The 19,114-nt window shown below is 33.9% G+C and overlaps 2 protein-coding genes across 2 annotated transcripts in view; one reads left to right on the top strand and one right to left on the bottom strand.

Annotated features, from left to right (window-relative positions):
- Positions 1-226: 226 nt before the first annotated feature.
- Positions 227-3,674, bottom strand: LOC143235868 (uncharacterized). Its single transcript, XM_076474115.1, has 2 exons — positions 3,528-3,674; positions 227-1,118 (listed from the first exon to the last, which is right to left on the bottom strand). Exons 1-2 carry the CDS (start codon positions 3,537-3,539, stop codon positions 720-722), a joined length of 411 nt encoding a protein of 136 aa, XP_076330230.1. The 5' UTR covers positions 3,540-3,674; the 3' UTR covers positions 227-719.
- An 8,089-nt stretch (positions 3,675-11,763) lies between these two features.
- Positions 11,764-19,114, top strand: part of LOC143244101 (flotillin-2-like) — a 31,146-nt gene continuing 23,795 nt past the window's right edge. Inside the window, 1 exon segment of the mRNA XM_076488171.1 lies at positions 11,764-12,237. Coding sequence (XP_076344286.1) covers positions 12,189-12,237 — 49 coding nt within the window. The 5' untranslated portion in view covers positions 11,764-12,188.

The raw sequence follows: 19,114 nt of genomic DNA, 5'->3' as shown, positions 1-19,114 counted from the left end.
TGTAAAATAATTCAACCTCCACTGCTACGACATTGTTACCAGCACTGTACCAACAGTATTAGCTACAAGTTAATCATTGTTTTGTCAGAAACTTACGTTGCAATTATGCGAAGGTGTGGAGGGAATTTATCCTTTATGAAACATTACTTTCATAATAACTTATATTCATGAGATCTAATATTTACGTTAAAATTCACACTAAAGTATTTCATCACCTTCTGGCAGTTAAATCAAACTTCATAATTATTGTTTGTATTTTTAATTCTCATAAGCTTAAATGTTTATTAGCCTATTTTTCGTGTTCTTAGTTCGTGAGTCATTTGATTATGCCTTTTATGTTCTATTTGGTTTTTGTCTTTATTTTCAGCAATCAAAGTTCATACAAATTAGCCAGTTTCTGGATTTCTATATTATTATTATTGATCAAACTGAAATTCGAATTTCGGATGCATATGGAGACTTATTTATATCAAAAATTCGAATATTTTGTTTCTTACGTGCAACTAAATCATAACTAACTTTTGTGATACAAATTTAAAGCAGTAAAGATTTTATCCTGTATGAGATACATTTTGCACTAACTTTTAACATTATAAATTTCAAAATGGCATCAACTGCTTTCACACATAACGGAACGTGACGACCTTTTCAAGTGTTCTTTGTCAAGCAGTTGGAGCTATTTTCGTGTTTTTTTTTAGTGTCTTAAAATTTAGGAAATTTTAGGGGGCGTTACCAATACGTTTTGATTTGGCGTCAGTGCTAGCATGCACGTCGAGTGTTTCTACAGTTGGACAGGGTGTTGCTTCTTTCAGTGAGGTACATTCCACCTTCGCTTCGTCAAAGATGGTATCATTCATGCAGTAGAAGCTATAGTGAGCAAACATTTGTTGCCCATCTGCTGAGATGTAAGGTTTACAGATGTGGTAAATCTTACAAGCGGCATTCGGGTCGTTGTAGTAGCCATACTCTCTACCTCGACAAGTGAAGGGGGTAGAAACAGGTCCAAGCACGAGGTTGGTGTTCTCTGGAAGAGGTAATGTCAAAACTGTGTCCTCGGCTCCTGTAAACATGGCCGTAGCTAGAATCAAAGTCAATGTTGAAAGCAGACTTGAAGTCATCTGAGTAAAAGAGAAACACCAAATTACACTGTAAAATATTTGTCTGTTGAAACCTTTTGTGTGTGTGAGAGAGAATTTTCGAGTTTAACTTAGCAGTGTAAGACTAGAGGGAGGATAGCTAGTCATCACGACTCACCGCTAACTCTTGGGCTATTCTAGTGGGATTGACTGTCTCATTATAACGCACCAGGGCTTAAAAGGCGAGCATGTTTGGTGTGACGGGGATTTGAACCCGCGAGTGTCGGGTTAGAAGTCGAATGCCTTAACTACCTGGCCATGTTGGGACCCCTGTGCGAGAGAAAACGACTGATTTTTTTATTCTTATGATAGCGCTAGCTACTAGATGCCTCGGCAGTAAATACGAAATATTTTAATATTTGATTATTAATTACCAGTTTAAACTGAAAGCAATTCCATGTTATACTGAAAAGACGATTTTGATGTTTCAAATCACATATTTACCAAGGTGATCACTCCAAGAAGGAATAACTAGCCTTTCCAACCTGGGTTCTGGTATAGCTACACCTGATTCTAATTTACTGACAAAGGAAAGGCAGCCAGCCGTAGCACCCGCCGCCACAAGGGCGTTCCTCGGCTCTCTGAACTGAATAAGAGAACAGATCGCGTATTTACAGCACAAAGTAAGGAGCAAATTCGACAACATTATGTCTTGAACCTTGGCACCTACGATACGAAGCCGCTACGTTAACCACTGGGTCACACCCAACTATTTCAGGAAGACCGAATGAAATTGAATTACAAATAGCCTCACATTAGTTAAATCAGTCGTTGTCCCTATAAATGAAATATCATGACTAATTTATTTAATTAATTTATTATTAATAAGAACTTGTTTTATAAAAATAGTATGTTACACAGAAAAGAAAAAGTTTTCAAAACGTTATAACCTGCATTTCTCTGAGAACCTCTAACAAGCATTGGTTGCTAGGATACAGAATTTCGGAGTAAACCAAAAAGTGGCGGTTGCTAGGGAACGGAATTTAGATTTCTACGTAAACTTTTACTTAAAATTAGGAACAGACACAGTTTTACTTTTGTCATTGCCCCCGCTAGTACAGCGGTAAGTCTCCCGATTTACAACGCTACAACAGGGGTTCGATTACCCTACGTGGGCTCAGCAGATAGCCTTATGTGGCTTTGCTATAAGAAAACACACACACACACTTTTGTCATCAAGACGAGCTTGCGCAAAGAGTGTCAGTTTCAATAATGGCAAGTCAGGTAAACCACATCACAATTTTCTGATGCGTATAAAATGTACCTCGTGTCGGATATACTAGATTTCTGAAAGTTGTCTGTTAGGCTAGAGTTACGAAATTTCATCGTATTAAAGTATGGAAATCAGGGGAACGTACATTTAAAGTTATATAATAGAATTATAAAAAGGTTCTGTTATTCTCAGGTGAAAGAATTACAAGTTTGAAATCTTATAGCGTTAAATTCAAGGTTCGCTCCTTACTCTTACAATAACAAACAGGCCCATCATGGCCAGATGGTTAAGGCACTTGACTCGTAATCCGAGGGTTGCCGGTTCGAATCCCCGTCACACCAAACATGCTTGCCCTTTCAGCCGTGGGGGGCGTTATAATGTGACGGTCAATCCCACTTTTCGTTGGTGAAAGAGTAGCCCAAGAGTTGCCGGTGGGTGGTGATGACTAGCTGCCTTCCCTTTAGTCTTAAATTGCTAAATTAGTGACGGGTAGCGCAGATAGCCCTCTTGTAGCTTTGCGCGAAATTAAAAAAAACAAACAAAAATAACAAACGAAGTAATTTAGTTTCTCATTTTCACCTTCTAGAAAGCCTTTACTTAGGTACTTGTTCCCCTTGGTAACCACTTGGTTACTCTGAAGGCTATATAATACTCTAAACTGAGTTTTTATATTCGAAGTGGGCACAGCACAGATACCCCACAAAACAAAACAATTTAAGTAATCTTTGATTACGTATCACAATAAAAGAGATTCGAATCCTTAACACTTACCGCAATATTAGACTATATAAATGGTTTTAAAGCACTATGCTACACGAAGTGGTATCAGCACTGTGTTTATTACAAGGACTCGAACTTCAGATTTTAGGGTTACAAGCCTTTAGCCATGCTGCTTAACCAGGGGAGGATAAACACTGATTAAAGTAAATTTGATAAACAAGTAATACAATAAAAAATTGCCCACATTATCTCTTCCTAAGTACCAAGAGTCGAAGAGATTTGAGTGGTCACATAATTTTGTTTTTTTTTTTACGCAAGTTAAGTGAAAGGAATTCGGGTTTAAATAAGTCATCTCTTCAAGTATAGCTGATTTTTAAACAGAACGTAAACATTCGAATTTAACTTCAAATAGGAGGACTTAAAAATTTCGTGTTCAGTTTTGTGATCAAATTACTTACCTTAAGAAACATAATAAGTCCAAGACAACAAAAGTGAAACCTAGACGGACAGCTGACGACCGTTTCCGTTCGACCAAGAAACAAGCTTTCTTAAATACCACTTGTTGCACGCTGTCACGTGAACGTGGTGTTCCTTCTCGACTTCTCAGTCCCTTATGATTGGGTGGTTCATCCTGTGTTTTTAATCGAAACGGTTTTATTTTTTATCCCTTTGTTGTCGGTTCATCCTTGGTCGGGCCTGGCATGGCCTAGCGCGTTAAGGCGTGCGCTTCGTAATCTGAAGTCGCGCCAAACATGCTCGCCCTCCCAGCCGTGGTGGCGTTATAATGTACGATCAATCCCACTATTCGTTGGTAAAGAGTAACCCAAGAGTTGGCGGTGGGTGGTGATGACTAGCTGCCTTTCCTCTAGTCTTACACTGCTAAATTAGGGACGGCTAGCACAGATAGCCCTCGAGTAGCTTTGTGCGAAATTCCAAAACAAACAAACAAACAATCATCCTTGGTCAGTGATGACCTCAGAAACGTTTTTTACTTGAGAAAACTATTTGATACCAACGAGCTAACGGTGCTCATTATTTCCGCTCCTGTCCGTTTGTTTTAAACCCGAGTGACGTCTCTTTTAAATCGTTTTAAATCACAAACCAATTAAAAATAAACGATTTTTTCTAACCACTATTTCTTGCTAACTTATATATAAATATATCTGTATTAGGACTGGAAAAAACAACAAAAACCAAACCATCAGGATTTATCAACACCTCAGTTACACGACGTCAGTACTGGTTACTGACTAAAACTTACAACTGAGTTACGACATGAGTTAGTACCGTGCTGTGAGTTTGACATCGTTTGTGAACTGTAGATGTACCACTAATGTTGTACTGTAGATGTACCACTAATGTTGTACTGTAGATGTAACACTAATGTTGTACTGTAGATGTACCACTAATCTTGTACTGTAGGTGTAATACTAATATTGTACTGCAGTTGTAACACTAATATTGTACTGTAGATGCAACACTAATGTTGTACTGTAGATGTACCACTAATAATGTACTATAGATGTAACACTAATATTGTACTGTAGTTGTACCACTGATGTTATACTATAGATGTACCACTAATGTTGTATTGTAAATGTAACACTAATGTTGTACTGTAGATGTATCACTAATTTTGTACTGTAGGTGTAATACTAATGTTGTACTGTAGATGTACCACTAATAATGTACTACAGATGTAACACTAATATTGCACTGTAGATGCAACACTAATGTTGTACTGTAGATGTACCACTAATAATGTACTGTAGACGTAACACTAATATTGTACTGTAGTTGTACCACTGATGTTATACTATAGATGTACCACTAATGTTGTATTGTAAATGTAACACTAATGTTGTACTGTAGATGTATCACTAATGTTGTACTGTAGATGTATCACTAATTTTGTACTGTAGGTGTAATACTATTGTTGTACTGTAGATGTACCACTAATAATGTACTACAGATGTAACACTAATATTGTACTGTAGATGCAAGACTAATGTTGTACTGTAGATGTACCACTAACAATGTACTATAGATGTAACACTAATATTGTACTGTAGTTGTACCATTGATGTTATACTATAGATGTACCACTAATGTTGTATTATAAATGTAACACTAATGTTGTACTGTAGGTGTAACACTAATTTTGAACTGTAATCATTATGTTCCTGTATAAAAGAATCTTCTACTGAATGTTGTCACAGATAATGCACTCACGACAGGAACAAGAAATTAAATTTATCAAAGCTATGCGCTTTCGAAACGTTTATCTCAGTAAATCTGCCTGAGCCTAAATCAGGATGTATTAATGAAATTGGTATTCCAAGCAATATTATTTTATCTAGCTACCAAAGTTCGTCCGAATATCATTGTTTTAAACAGAAAGAGATTATTACAATTTGTAACTATTCACAATGACATACATAATTAAAAGGAGGTGTAAACCACGAACCCTTTAGGCTAGTAATTTTTCGTAAAGTTTCTATGTTTGTCAACATGTGATATCCCAACAATTATTCTTGTGTTGATTCTACGACCCCCTTCTTTATATTTACTTCAGTTTCTAACTGGGTTATTAGTTACGTTCCAGTTCTATTCTTAGAGTAAAGAAACTCAACATAAATAATAGAAACATGTAACAATAATAAAAATAGAAAATAACGTATACTAAACTCTGTTTAGTTACAGTAAGTTGTTTCAACATGAATTTGTGTTGCGAATATTGGTAAACTGTAACAATAATAAAAATAGAAAATAACGTATACTAAACTCTGTTTAGTTACAGTAAGTTGTTTCAACATGAATTTGTGTTGCGAATATTGGTAAACTGTAACAATAATAAAAATAGAAAATAACGTATACTAAACTCTGTTTAGTTACAGTAAGTTGTTTCAACATGAATTTGTGTTGCGAATATTGGTAAACCTATTGTTTTTTTCACTTGTTCTAAATAAAAGTTTTTAAATTGTTTCATGTTGTAATATAAATTTGCAACATGTGGATTAAACTAATAGTAGAAATTTATTCTACTTATCCAACGATCTTTCTGTGTATTAAGACAGGCTTTAGCGAGGAGGGGGAATGGGGTAGAAAGCCCCTAAAATGTCGATCGGTCCCTAAGTTAATGCCATCTTACTTGAGGGCCCATGTTGCCCGATTTATTACCTGTTAATATCCAGGCAAATGGTAACTATTTGAACTGCCCTTCCCCTTCAGTGGCACACCGGAATGTCTGCGGAATCACAACCGCTCAAATCTAAGTTTCGATGCCAATGGTGGGCAGAGCACAGATAGCCCATTGTGTAGCTTTGAGCTTAATTCTAAATAAACAAACTATTAGAACTTTCACGTTATCGTCGATATTTTAGTAAAAGTGCGTGTCAGTGTTAAATATTAAAACAGTCCATTTGGAAGACCTCACATAAGAGAACAATATTAAACATCACTTGTAACTCCAAACCATACTTCTTCGAGTTGTATCTGACGTGACTGGACAACGCAGGGAAAGAGGTGAGTTAATATTTCGTCGCGAAGAGGCGGCCATATTGAACGCATAAGATGTGTCATTTAGATGTGAACAAACTCAATAACCACTTCAAAACGCCAGCGGCATTTTATTGAACTATATATAATCTTAAATCGGGCGAGTTCAGGCTTGTTTAAAAAGTGAAACCTTTCTTTGATAATCTACTTCAAGACACGTGTGATATCGGGAGTGGGGTTATTATCTTCTCCACACACCCATACCAAAACCGGCTAATGAAATGGTTTCGTTTTTGTGTTGCTGTTCGTCCATCAAGCAGTTAACGATCGTGTTTCATGCTGTAAAGGTTATTTTGATATTTACTGGGTTTGTTTGTAACAAACAGTATGTGTTTGTGTGTGTTTTTTCTTATAGCAAAGCAACATCAGGCTATCTTCTGAACCCACCGAGGGGAATCGAACCCCTGATTTTAGCGTTGTAAATCCGGAGACATACCGCTGTACTAGCGGGGGCATAACAAACAAAAAGAGAGTTCTAGCATTACCCAAAAGAACTATTGGGCAATAACCTATCATAGAGAAAAGACGGATCTGAAATGTTACTTTTACATACCTCTGTTTATGAATCCAAAGTGAGCAAATTAAAAGGAATGTAAAAAAACAAAAACAAAAAAATCTCTGGTTATCTTAAGCTTTATCACAAATTTTTGGCCTGCCTGTTTTTATAGCTTTGTCAGAATTCGGTGTTTAAACTGTTATTTTAAAGAATTTTTTGATTTTAAGCACACAGCTACACATGAAATATCATGGGGTACCAGCATTATACGTCTTCATACTTACTTTGATATATAGGAGAAGGAGGAAGAGTTACGGAGTATAGAATAACTTTCATGACTAACAGAAAATATATCAAGGACATATACCGCTATAAAATGAAGTTCGATTATTGTGGTGGCACAATGCTGAAAGCCCATTGCCCAGCTTTGTTTAAATATATAAATTAATTCAAGTTTAACTTATGTTGCAATCTAACGATACTATTCATATATGAGCAACCATGAGGCGAAACTAGTTTAAAAATGACAAGAAAAAATTATAAGTTCACGAGACCACTTGTTTAATAAAATCAATATAGTTAACATCTCTCGCAGTTTACCTTCTTGAAATGTGCTTTACTTGGAAGTTTATTCTTTAAATCAGTTAATAAGGTATTCATCTTGCTTGTGGGAGGACTCGGGTTTGACTCTGAGCCCAAAAAAAGTGAAGAAATATTCCTATACATCATTGTTTTCAATGCGGTTCACTAATAAATAAAAAAGATCGTGCCAGCGCCATCATTCACCCGAAAACTTAAACATTTGTTCAACAATGTTATGATAGCTTCTAATTTAATTCCAGACATTTTTATACACTTTTACTGCTACGGTGATAAAACTTAATTAAGTGTTAGCTACACGTGAGAAGTCATGTGTTGAATGAATCGGTGTTTGCACACCACACATTCCTTTATCCATGCCACTCCAATATTTTGTTGAGAGGAACGCCGCCATATGGTCTTTAAAGTATTATGATATTGGTTTTCCTCCTGAATTTGGTGTTTTCCGTTTATTTCAAAACCACTTTTGTGTCATTTTGGGATATGACGTAAGTCTTTCTAGAAATATTCCAGCTACAGTTCAGCCAATACATTGTACACCTAACCTGTCACCTGGTGTGTTGTAGGATAGTTATAACTGTGCTACTCTCGTCAAAATTACATATCTGTCAGATGTAATATCATCTATAGCTTTATCAGTTCATTGTGATGTCCTTGATAATGATATGCTTGTTATATCGAAACGAGTGTCATTTTGTACAGTTTGTGTATATTCGTTTTAAACAAAGAACACTAACTACAAACTAACGAAACACGATTTTATAAAACAACAGAAATTACACAATGAGCGCACGTACTATAATCTTAAGAAACCCGTGGCTATCTTCAACAAAAAAGCGCAAATAATGCAATGACCTCACAAAATACAATCTTAAAACACCTGCGTTCAGAAAATACGAATTAAAAAAAATAAGGAATGTAATAATAGCTAAATTACACGTTATCTGCTATATCCAGTGCAGACGAAGCTTCTTGCCTAATACCAGAACTCATCAGGTCTGCTGGAGGTACTAGACAGTAATAGCCGAGTCGTGTCGTGACGGGTCTCACTATAGTCTTGAGAAATCGCGTTAAAACTATAGGAGGGCAGTCGAAGCGTTGGTCTCTCTCTTTTCAAGTAACACATTAGAGAGAGTGCAGCTGGAAAACACTACATATTTGCCAGATCGAATAACAGGATTTGACTGTCACTCTTACAGCGTACTCAAGTTCAACGTCTGACCACGCTAAGCACTGTTAATCAGGGACATCATATTTTGTATTATGAAAAGCATTAAGTAAACAGCAGTCAACAGATCAGCACTTGTATTTAGTTCAGAAACAAATATATAAACAAACTAAAAGGAGCTATTTAAACGTTATTAAAAACAACAACAGCTACTTTGGTAACAGAGATATTAATAGAATCTCACTTTAGTAAAAACTTGTCAAAATTTCAAAATACATTTAAACGACTTCCGAGAAAATTCAAACTCTAAACAATGGAAATAATTACTTTAATTATATTAAATAAAAACGTTTAACAATAACGTCTCTAAATAAAATTATTATTGTCGATTCTCGGCAACTGGAATACTATAGAAGCAACAAGACAACGTTTGAAACTAGGTTAATAACGTGGAAAACTTAAGTATGTTATTACCGATATTCATGTCTTTACTGTGTAACTAGAATATAACAACAACAAAAAACAAGCAAACAAGTTTTCGTAAAACGCTGCTCGTAGCATTGTTACGGACTACGAAAGAACCAGACAATACCATGAAAACACAGACAGTAAAGTCGCCAGGTAAAACTGAAAATTAATTGACGAATAAATTGTTTTCTGAGTAGGAAGGGCGAACATAGCTTTTAAACATGAACTGTGGTTTTCTACAGTAGTACCGTTATTAATACAACCTGTTTTCTTTACTTGGTTTACTACAATAGTAACGTTATTAACACAACCTGCTTTCTTTACTTGGTTTACTACAATAGTAACGTTATTAACGCAACCTGCTCCCTTTACTTGGTTTACTACAATAGTAACGTTATTAACACAACCTGCTTCCTTTACTTGGTTTACTACAATAGTAACGTTATTAACACAACCTGCTTTATTCACTTGTTTTACAACAATAGTAACAGGTTCAAATCCTCCGTCCCACCAAACATGTTCGCCATTTCAGTCGTGAGGGTGCTATAAAGTGCAATCAATCCCACTGTTTGTTGATAAAAGAGTAGCCCAAGAGTTGGCGGTAGGCGGTGATCACTAGCTGCCTTCCTTCTAATTTTACACTGCTAAATTAGGGACGGCTAGCGCAGATAGCCCTCGTGTGTACTTTGGTAAAAATTCAAAAACAAAACTTCTAAGATTTTTTGCTACTGTCCCTGTTTTTTAACTACTGAGGGAAGACAGCTTGCAAGCAACATCCTATATATATATATATACACACACATTCATAAAGACACCATTACTGAAGTAACAATAAGAGTCCACGTGGACTATCAAGAATTATACGATTCGTTGATTGGCAGAGGCCTAAAACAAGGAGACCTTATATCTCCTAAGCTACTTACAACAACATTACAGGAAGTTTTTAAAAAATCAAAGCTAGAGGAACATGACATCAATATAGACGGAGAAAATCTTATACATTTGTGATGTGGCTTTATTTAGGAGACGTACAATAAATGGAACATCAATTCCTCACGCTGAATGAAGAAAGCACAAGGATCGGCCTTAAAATACGTAAGGGGAAAACAAAGTACATGACAAACGTAAATGACAACAGTGAAATCAAATTAAAAAATGAAATTGTTGAGAGAGTGAGCATTTACAAATGCCTCGAACAAAGAACGTAGATAAAAAATACAACAAAAGTGGAAATAAGTATAATAATAAGAGTTGGCTGGAGATGAAGTACCGAGAGATTTTTTTCAAACGGAAAACTACCGACCCTCAAAAGAATAATATTTTACCAATGTGTTTTACCAATCTTGGACACTCATTATACAGTTTAAATCAAGACTGCAAACAACTCAAAGATCAATGGAAAGAAAGATGATAAAGATGAAGTTCCAGGGAACATTCTGGGCTCAGAGATCAGAAGAAATACTGAGATAAAAGACATCTCCAACTGCACTCCAGAATCAAAATGGAAATAAGCCGGACACATCTCTCGATTAAAGACAACAGATGGACAAAAATAATTACAGAATAGCAGTCCAAAAAGAGAAAGAGGGCGTCATAAAGACGAGGAAAGCCGCAGATAAACAGAATTCAATGTCTGTGACAGATGGCTACACCTTGTAGTGGGTGGCCACTGCCAGAATGAGTAGAAAGAATAATGACGAAAGTAAAAATCTATCTATAACATGCTTACAATTAGAACGAAGGATCCAACTTACTAAACACGTTATTTATTAGAACATTTATATTCTGAAAAATTGCCTGAAATGAATTATTCTTTTTTTTTTTGTATTTTGTTCGCAGTCAAAGAATATAATTCGTAACCCCATTGATTGGATGACAAATAAATCTATTAGGACTATATTCTGATTTTATTGTTTGTATGAAACATGTGAATATTTAAAGCTTAAATTTTTTTTATCTCTCTCTTTGTTTTTGCATTAAAATATGCCCCAAAAATTTACAGTGTTAAGAAACAAGTTAATCTTGTTCGCAAAAAGCAACCTGCGTAATTTATTTCATCCAACCCATGGCACAGCGGTATGTCTGTGGAATCACAGCTCAATAAACTGGGTTTCGATACCTGCGGGAGACAGAGTACACATATCCCATTGTGTAACTTTGGGCTTAATTACAAAGAAACAAATATAATTTATGTTCTTTCTCTTTAGAAGTGTGCCCCCCGCTAGTACAGTGGTAAGTCTACGGATTTGCAACGCTAAAATAAGGGGTTCGATTCCCCTCGGTGGGTCCAGCAGATGGCCCAATGTGGCTTCGCAATAAGAAAACACAAACACTTTAGAAATGTAGAAATTAACAGTCCCATCTGAATCAGTTTGTTGTAGTGCCATCTACTGGTGGTATTTCAGGTTGATAAGGACGCTGCGTAGAGTAGAAGAAGTGATAGGCTAACTGTAGCCTTGAATTAAAATATTTCGGGGCGTGTGCTTCGTATATTACGAAAAGTGTTTATTTAAAAAAGAAAATGATTACGGTGAAAGGTATTAACTTATAAGATAGAAGAAAATAACAAATAACTGAACCTAGACGTTGCGGATGAAAATGAATTGCATCTAATTTTCTGATTGGCGATTTGTATCCACGAAAGTCTTAGCGACTGTTATTAACGTTGGTGGAGCATAACCTAACGTAACTTCGCAAGGCGTTAGCTTATCGAATAATGTTTTTGCTCTTCTAAATTTTAATTAAGAGTAAGAGTTTGTACCAGTTTTTCGACATTGGTGTAGATCCTATTATATCTTAGTTTATTTTTTTAATATTTTGAAAAACAAAATGGGCAACATTCACACTGTTGGACCAAACGAAGCTCTTATTGTTTCAGGTATTTAGAATTTCTTATACTTGGAAATGTTATTTCGTAATCGTGTGCAAGCATTAAGACATATTCCAGTACTTGGTTAGCCAGATTATTATGTAAATATAAAGACTGCTGTTAAATGTTGCATTCTAGAGTACAAGCTGACAGTATGGATAATTAATAATTATGTAATATTAACAGAGTGTGACTAATATAATACTGTTAATAGTAATAAAGTAGACCTTGTATTACAGCAAAGTCATTTTATTGTAATAGTTCCACAATAAATCTTGGATTTTGAAAGTTTTTTACATACTCTATAGAGGGTAATAAAGTAAAAATAATTTATGATACAGTTGTGAAATTATTCAAAATATTTTGTTTTATACTGTATATAAGAACTTTTAAAATTTTAGTTGCGACCTTGGAACCCATGAATTATACCAGCTAAACCGTTAAATTAAACAGTTTAAGTGAAAGGTAACTTGAAACTCATGCATATTGTTTCATATGCAATTGTATACAAGCCATGCACATATGGTTTAGCATATCTTGGTGTTACAAAATTCAAAATCGTGATTATTTAGCTAGTATACTTAAGAAATTGGATTTCATAAATAAATAACAATATAAGGCAATATGTAAGTAAGTAAAGCACAGCATTATCAACCATTCTGAACTCTAATAACTTTGTAAAAGGTTCTCTTTGACAGACTTAAACTTGGGATTATTGACTGACAATTGTGTTTTATTGTTGACGCTTTTAATAACAGTAGTGCAGTGTACGAGATATCAGGATCTTGATAGTTTATTGTTAAGAATTTTACAAAGAAACAAATAATTCCCTCTGGAAAGTAAAGACATATAAAATATTTGTAATAATGTCCAAGTCTCAGCAAATTGTGCTTTTTACTAAAATTCTGGAAAAACTCATCTCTACAAAATGAGTTCAGTAAAACAATGGCCAAAGAATGATAAATATGGTAAAATATATATATATATATTTTTTTTTTTGTATTTAAAGTGACAAGTTATTTTATGGTTTGTCTTCAGTCTTCTAACACACAGTGCCACCATTTTGATATTGTGTATTGTAAATAAATAAGAGTACACGTCCTGAGTGGCTTACTAAAATACTGCTCAATCCCCAAACTAGTTGAGATTAAGATCATAATGGAGACAAAATTCTTTATAAGAGATGATTGTTTTATTAATAGTACAAAGTTATATAGAAAGTTTTGAAAAAAATCTTAAGCTATTGACTTATAATAAAGCATAAAATAACATTTAGTACTTGTGAATGATAGTAAAATATCATTCAAATAAAGACAGTAATAATAATTAAATAAATAAACAGGGCTAAAATTGAAAAAGTTATTAATTCATATCCTATTAATCGTATATATAAATATTTAAAATGATTTTGGAGATAATTATAATTCACTTAATCTTGTTTACACCACAAATTTGCTGTTCTTGAAAATCAAAGATATGTTGGGTCTAAACCATTACAATATCTACTGCATCCAAACATGATGAGCCTTGGAAAAAACACTCATTAGCACTGGATATAGCAGAGGTATTGTGGGTAAATAATACATTCTCCTTTGCTTTCACTTCTCAGTTCTTTAAATTATGGCATTGTTCACATATAAAGGTTGTAGTAGGGATCCACTAAATGAATGCAGCATTATATATATATAATATGTATGTATGTACAATTTTAATAAAGTATGTTAAAGAGATAAATATTGGATTACAGTTTATTGTTAGAATTTGACACAGTATGATTTTGTAGTCTGTTGATAGGAGTGTAATTATTCCAAGAATTTCCCATAAAAGATGGGGAGACTGGGTCTTAAAAAATAATTAAAAACATTGGGTACTATGGTATTTAAAACAGGTTTTAGATTATTTGATAAGTTGTTTGGTCAAAGAATATGTAATCAATTGATCAGATTGGCACAAATTGTCACTGTTGTTAATAAGCCATAACATGGAAAAAATCTTAATTTATAGATTACAATATATAATTTGTCATAGTTGTAAGCTTGTGCATTAGGAAACAAAAGATATAGCAGTGTGTATCTCAGCACAGGGAACATTGATAAAATAAATATTGTATAAAGGGCATGACATATGTTTTGCTACAGACAGTAGATTTGATTAACTATAAACTGTATAAACACATCATGGTTTGATTTTTAGTATATGTTAGTAAATCATTGGTATAAACATAAGACACCGAGTTGATTTTGGTACCAAAGTAGTTACACTGTAATTTTTTTAGGAATTATGCCTCTGCAGTTACATGCACAAAACTGTAAAATAATTGTAAAAGTTAGCTGGTGAGATAATGAAAGTAATAAACAATTATTCTATTACTGTTCTGTAATAGAAAACTATTCTTTACAACAAGTGTTGTAACATAAAATTATTCAAGATGGGCAACGTGTGAAACTCACCACTGATGAACTGGTAAAGAAACAGCCTTTGTTTTCTTTGAAATTTTGTCATTAGCAATGTTGTGCAGTGTAAATAGGAAATATTCAAGTATCTATCAGTTACTACAAAAATTGTATTTTTATAAGAAAACTGTACAAGTGGTACAGAAACTTTTTGTATTTTGAGAATATTGTGATTGGTTTTGCTACTTACATGGGATACAATAGCCAATCATAAAAGAGTGTAATGTTCTGCTGGAATAAATTGAACTCTAACTTGCATGTACAGAATCTGGTACATACTTACAAATGTCATAAAGTTTTCTGTCTTTTAATAATCTTACTTCCCTTTTCAATAATTTTGTTTCTGTTTTTTGTAATTTAAGAAATGTTTGTCATGGTTATCTTGATTTACAATAGACTTAGAGAAAACATACTTATTTAAACTAATTGCTAGTGAGAAGTGGTTATGGGCACATATTGTTTTTATTATATGAATAGAAGAATTCCAAATCAGACTAAAAATTGATGTATTTCAAGGTGTTTCTGGGTTTTAAGAACATGTAAAAGTAATCAAAAGTTTTACACATCTTTTGTATTGTATGAAAATATTTTGATAATACATGACATATAAAAACAAACATGGTGACAGAATATAATTTAACCTATCAAAGTTATTCATAATTAAAATATGATAGTAATCCATTACTGTTTAATTTTTAAACAAACTTATGGTGAAGGTCATTATCAGAAATGTTGCTCCTTGCATTGACAACTAATGTTGATTTGAGGAATAAATTTTAACACCAAGGTGTAACTTCTGTACTTGGGTCTCATTAGTGTAAATTAGGGGGTGTAAAGAAACAAGATCTTTTATATTAATTTTTTGCTATGTTTCAAAAGTCACAGTGTTATAATGTATTTATGAAATTGACCCTTGCTGTTAACTTGTTCTTACTTTAAGTTACAAGCTTGACAAGATGTAGATTGTTGGTTTTAGTTTTGGTTTCATAGAGGGAAGGGGTAGTTTTTAAAAATATCAACATAATCAGCCATTTGAGGCTTAAAACAATGGTAACTCAAAAGTAGATTACTATAAGAAAGAGAACCAAATAACTAAAGATAAATTGAAGGCTCTTGTCAAATGATACCTTCTACCACTTCATATCAAACAAAATAGGCATCATTTTAAAATGGAATGATTTTAAACCAATGAACAAACTTTTAAATAAACTGGATTAAGAGAAAAATAAGATAAAAGCCAACTATGAATGGAGTATTTTTTTTATTCCTTGTTTTTATACTGCTTACACTGGTCTAATGAGACCAACTGGAGTGAAGGAACACAAAGGCTACTGTCATTGGAAGTTTAAAATTGGCTTTAGCAGTGTATTAAACAAAACCAACTCAAAAGGAATTTCTGTTGATCAAAATTCACATCAATATAACAAGAGAATGACTAGAAATACATGAATATAGGTAAAACATGCTTATTTGAACTCATCTCTCTCAAGACTCTTATGTGGATCAGTTTGACTCTTGACATGTTATATGAGACATGGAAATGGTTTTATGCTGTTTCTTGATGATGACAAACTTGGCCTGTTGGGTTTTATGTTATTATATTTGGCATATGGTTCATACTTACTGAGGTAAGTTTGATTCAAATAAGGCCAGCAAAAAATGAATTAATCCATTCTAATACTAGAAAAACATGGTGAAGTTTATATATATAATAGATTTGAGAAACATTTTGTTTGTCTACAAATACAAGGATTTTAAAAGAATATTAACTACTTAAAGACAAATACTGTTGAACAGTTGGTATGAAAAATTTACAAAATTATGTAGGACACATTAATAATAGGACAATCATTTCTAACATAATCATAGTTTTACAGTTTGTTATTTTCACATTTCTTGAACTGAATTATTTTGATATTTCTTACTAAAATTACAATGTGATGTTTCAGAGATAATTATTTTTATGGTAAACAAATTGTTAAATGTTAGCTATACAAGTAAGATAATTTTCTACACTTTTTGTCCTTTTTTTTTTTGTTTGGTATAAAGTACTGGTTCATTTTTTGTGTTCATGAACTGGACGTAACCAAACCATTAAATTTGTCATTGTAAATATATGTTTTTATACATATTAGAATGTGGGATATAAACAAAAGTATCCAGAGAAGATGTTGATACACCATCAACAAAATATTATAATATACAGAATGTTGCATTAGTTCTAGAATAAATTCAGTGTCAAATTAGAAGACAGCTGGTGCACGTTTACTGACATTGTGAGTGGTAAACAAATATATTTATCAAAATTATATGTATTTAATGTAATTAGTTATTAATATTTTTGAATAACAAGAGTTTTTTATGTTTAAAGTACTGTAGATAACTTGTATACCCCCCTTCCCCTCCTCTCAATATATCCAGAGGTACGTTTTAGACTCCTTCACAAAAAAACGATCCCAATGACCCGTTTTTTTTTAAATAAATTACTAACGACAGGTTTCACGACATGTATTTGGTTAGTTTCTATGATTTTTGTTAGTTATGTATAATGTGATTTTATGTCTTCAGAACAGCAGACATGAAGTAAACTTTTGTAATAAATAACGTAACTTTAACGATGTTTGTACCCGCAAGGAGGCGTTCTACTGATCGATTTCTGTCTGGTACCATTAAACAAGTGTTACTGGCTTCTTGTACGATTGTTTTCTAAAGGGACTCAATTACTTGTTTACTCTGTGACACATCTACCTTTTCATTCTCTTAGTATTTTATTAATGTATAACTTCTATTGTAGTATGCGAATAGAAAGGTAAAGATTATATTAATGTGGGAATGGTAGTAGATACGTATTGTACACGTTTGTGGCAGGGGCTTAGTTTGAAGAGAGAGAAACTGGGGAATTCTCTCCCCCACTGGGGTGTTCAGGGACGTTCTTGTTCTTTCCTCTCCAACCCCATCCTTGGAATTTTGAGTTGACCACTACGCTATGATATGGTATTAAGTTTTAAAGGAAAGTCGCCTTTCCAATTTGGGGGCGAAGATGTCGGTATCTCCTTTTTCCCCACTTGCGATTTAGGTTAGTTATTATTTTCATGTTTTGTGTTGGTTTATGTTTGTTTCGGAAGTTTTTGTTAGTTGTGTCTTACCATGAGTTATTTGATTAGTTTTGACAAAGCTTGAACCGTCTGGTCGGTTCAGGTTGGCAGAGTGAAGATCAGCAGGGCCGACGGCATGTCGTTGGTTGTGATGGTCTATGGTTTGACCAATGAAGGAAGACCGAGAAGAAACAAGGCAGGAGGTGTTATATGAAACACTTCTTAAATTATTCTCCTCTCAAACGGCCCATGATCAGGATCATGGTGTGGCTGGGTTCTTGGGATCCAACGCCACGGCTGGAATTAATAAGTCCAAGAGCCTAAGAATTTACTGTGGGGAGGAAACGGGAGTACTCCGATAAAACAGGACAGGCGCCGAATAATCTACCTGTCCTGTGCCCGAAGCTGAAAAAAAAGACATATTACTGAAGATTAATACATAACAATTTGTTTAGTGTTTGTTTTTAAGATGTTTTGGAGGTCATGTATGTGTTATTGGGCATGTTAAGTGATTTGTGTTTGTTGAAATACATTTTATGGTGAGATGTGTTTCGTGGGGGGGATACTTGTTATTTTGCGTAATGATGCAATTGATTAATTTTGTGTTCTGATTTCTTGTAATATTTATGTGCTAATTTGGTTAGCCTGTTTCTTAGGGTAGGTAGGTTACTAAGTTTGTGTAAATAGTTGACGGGATGCACATTGTAGGCTTGTTAGCTAACTTTATATAAGGCCAATAGCAGCAACATCTGCTATCGAAAACGTTGCGGTTTGGAACCCAAGAAACACGTATTGGTAATTGAAGTACAGCAGAAAGTTACGAAGGTGAAACATCAGTAAAAATATTTTTTCTTTTAATTACTTGGAGTGTAGTTTGGTTCGTCCTACATTGTTATCAAAATACATACCATAGTCTACACGGGTGCTGCGCCTTGGTCAGGAATACTAGTAGATAACAGATATTTATTAAATTGACGTAGATTTGGTAGTCTTAGTGTAGACTATTAACTTGTGTTGTAATAACTAAATAATAATAAACATTCCTTTAATAGAGGTTTGTCAGTGTGTTTGAAGGCTTATGATGCTGTAACCAGGTTTCGATACTCGTGGTGGTCACTTTACAGATTTACCATTGTGTAGCTTAACAACAAATAAAGTTTCATCGGTAATCAATACGATTGCTGATTATATTTTATTCTTACACTACCTCCATCTAGGAAGACAAAGATCCGGTCTGTATTAAACAGATTATATTTTATTCTTACACTACCTCCATCTAGGAAGACAAAGATCTGGTCTGTATTAAACAGATTATATTTTATTCTTACACTACCTCCA

Source organism: Tachypleus tridentatus, chromosome 2 (genome assembly GCF_004210375.1).
Source record: "Tachypleus tridentatus isolate NWPU-2018 chromosome 2, ASM421037v1, whole genome shotgun sequence".
In the NCBI taxonomy this organism is placed as follows: Eukaryota; Metazoa; Arthropoda; class Merostomata; order Xiphosura; family Limulidae; genus Tachypleus; species Tachypleus tridentatus.
This window is presented reverse-complemented; position numbering and strand designations above follow the sequence as displayed.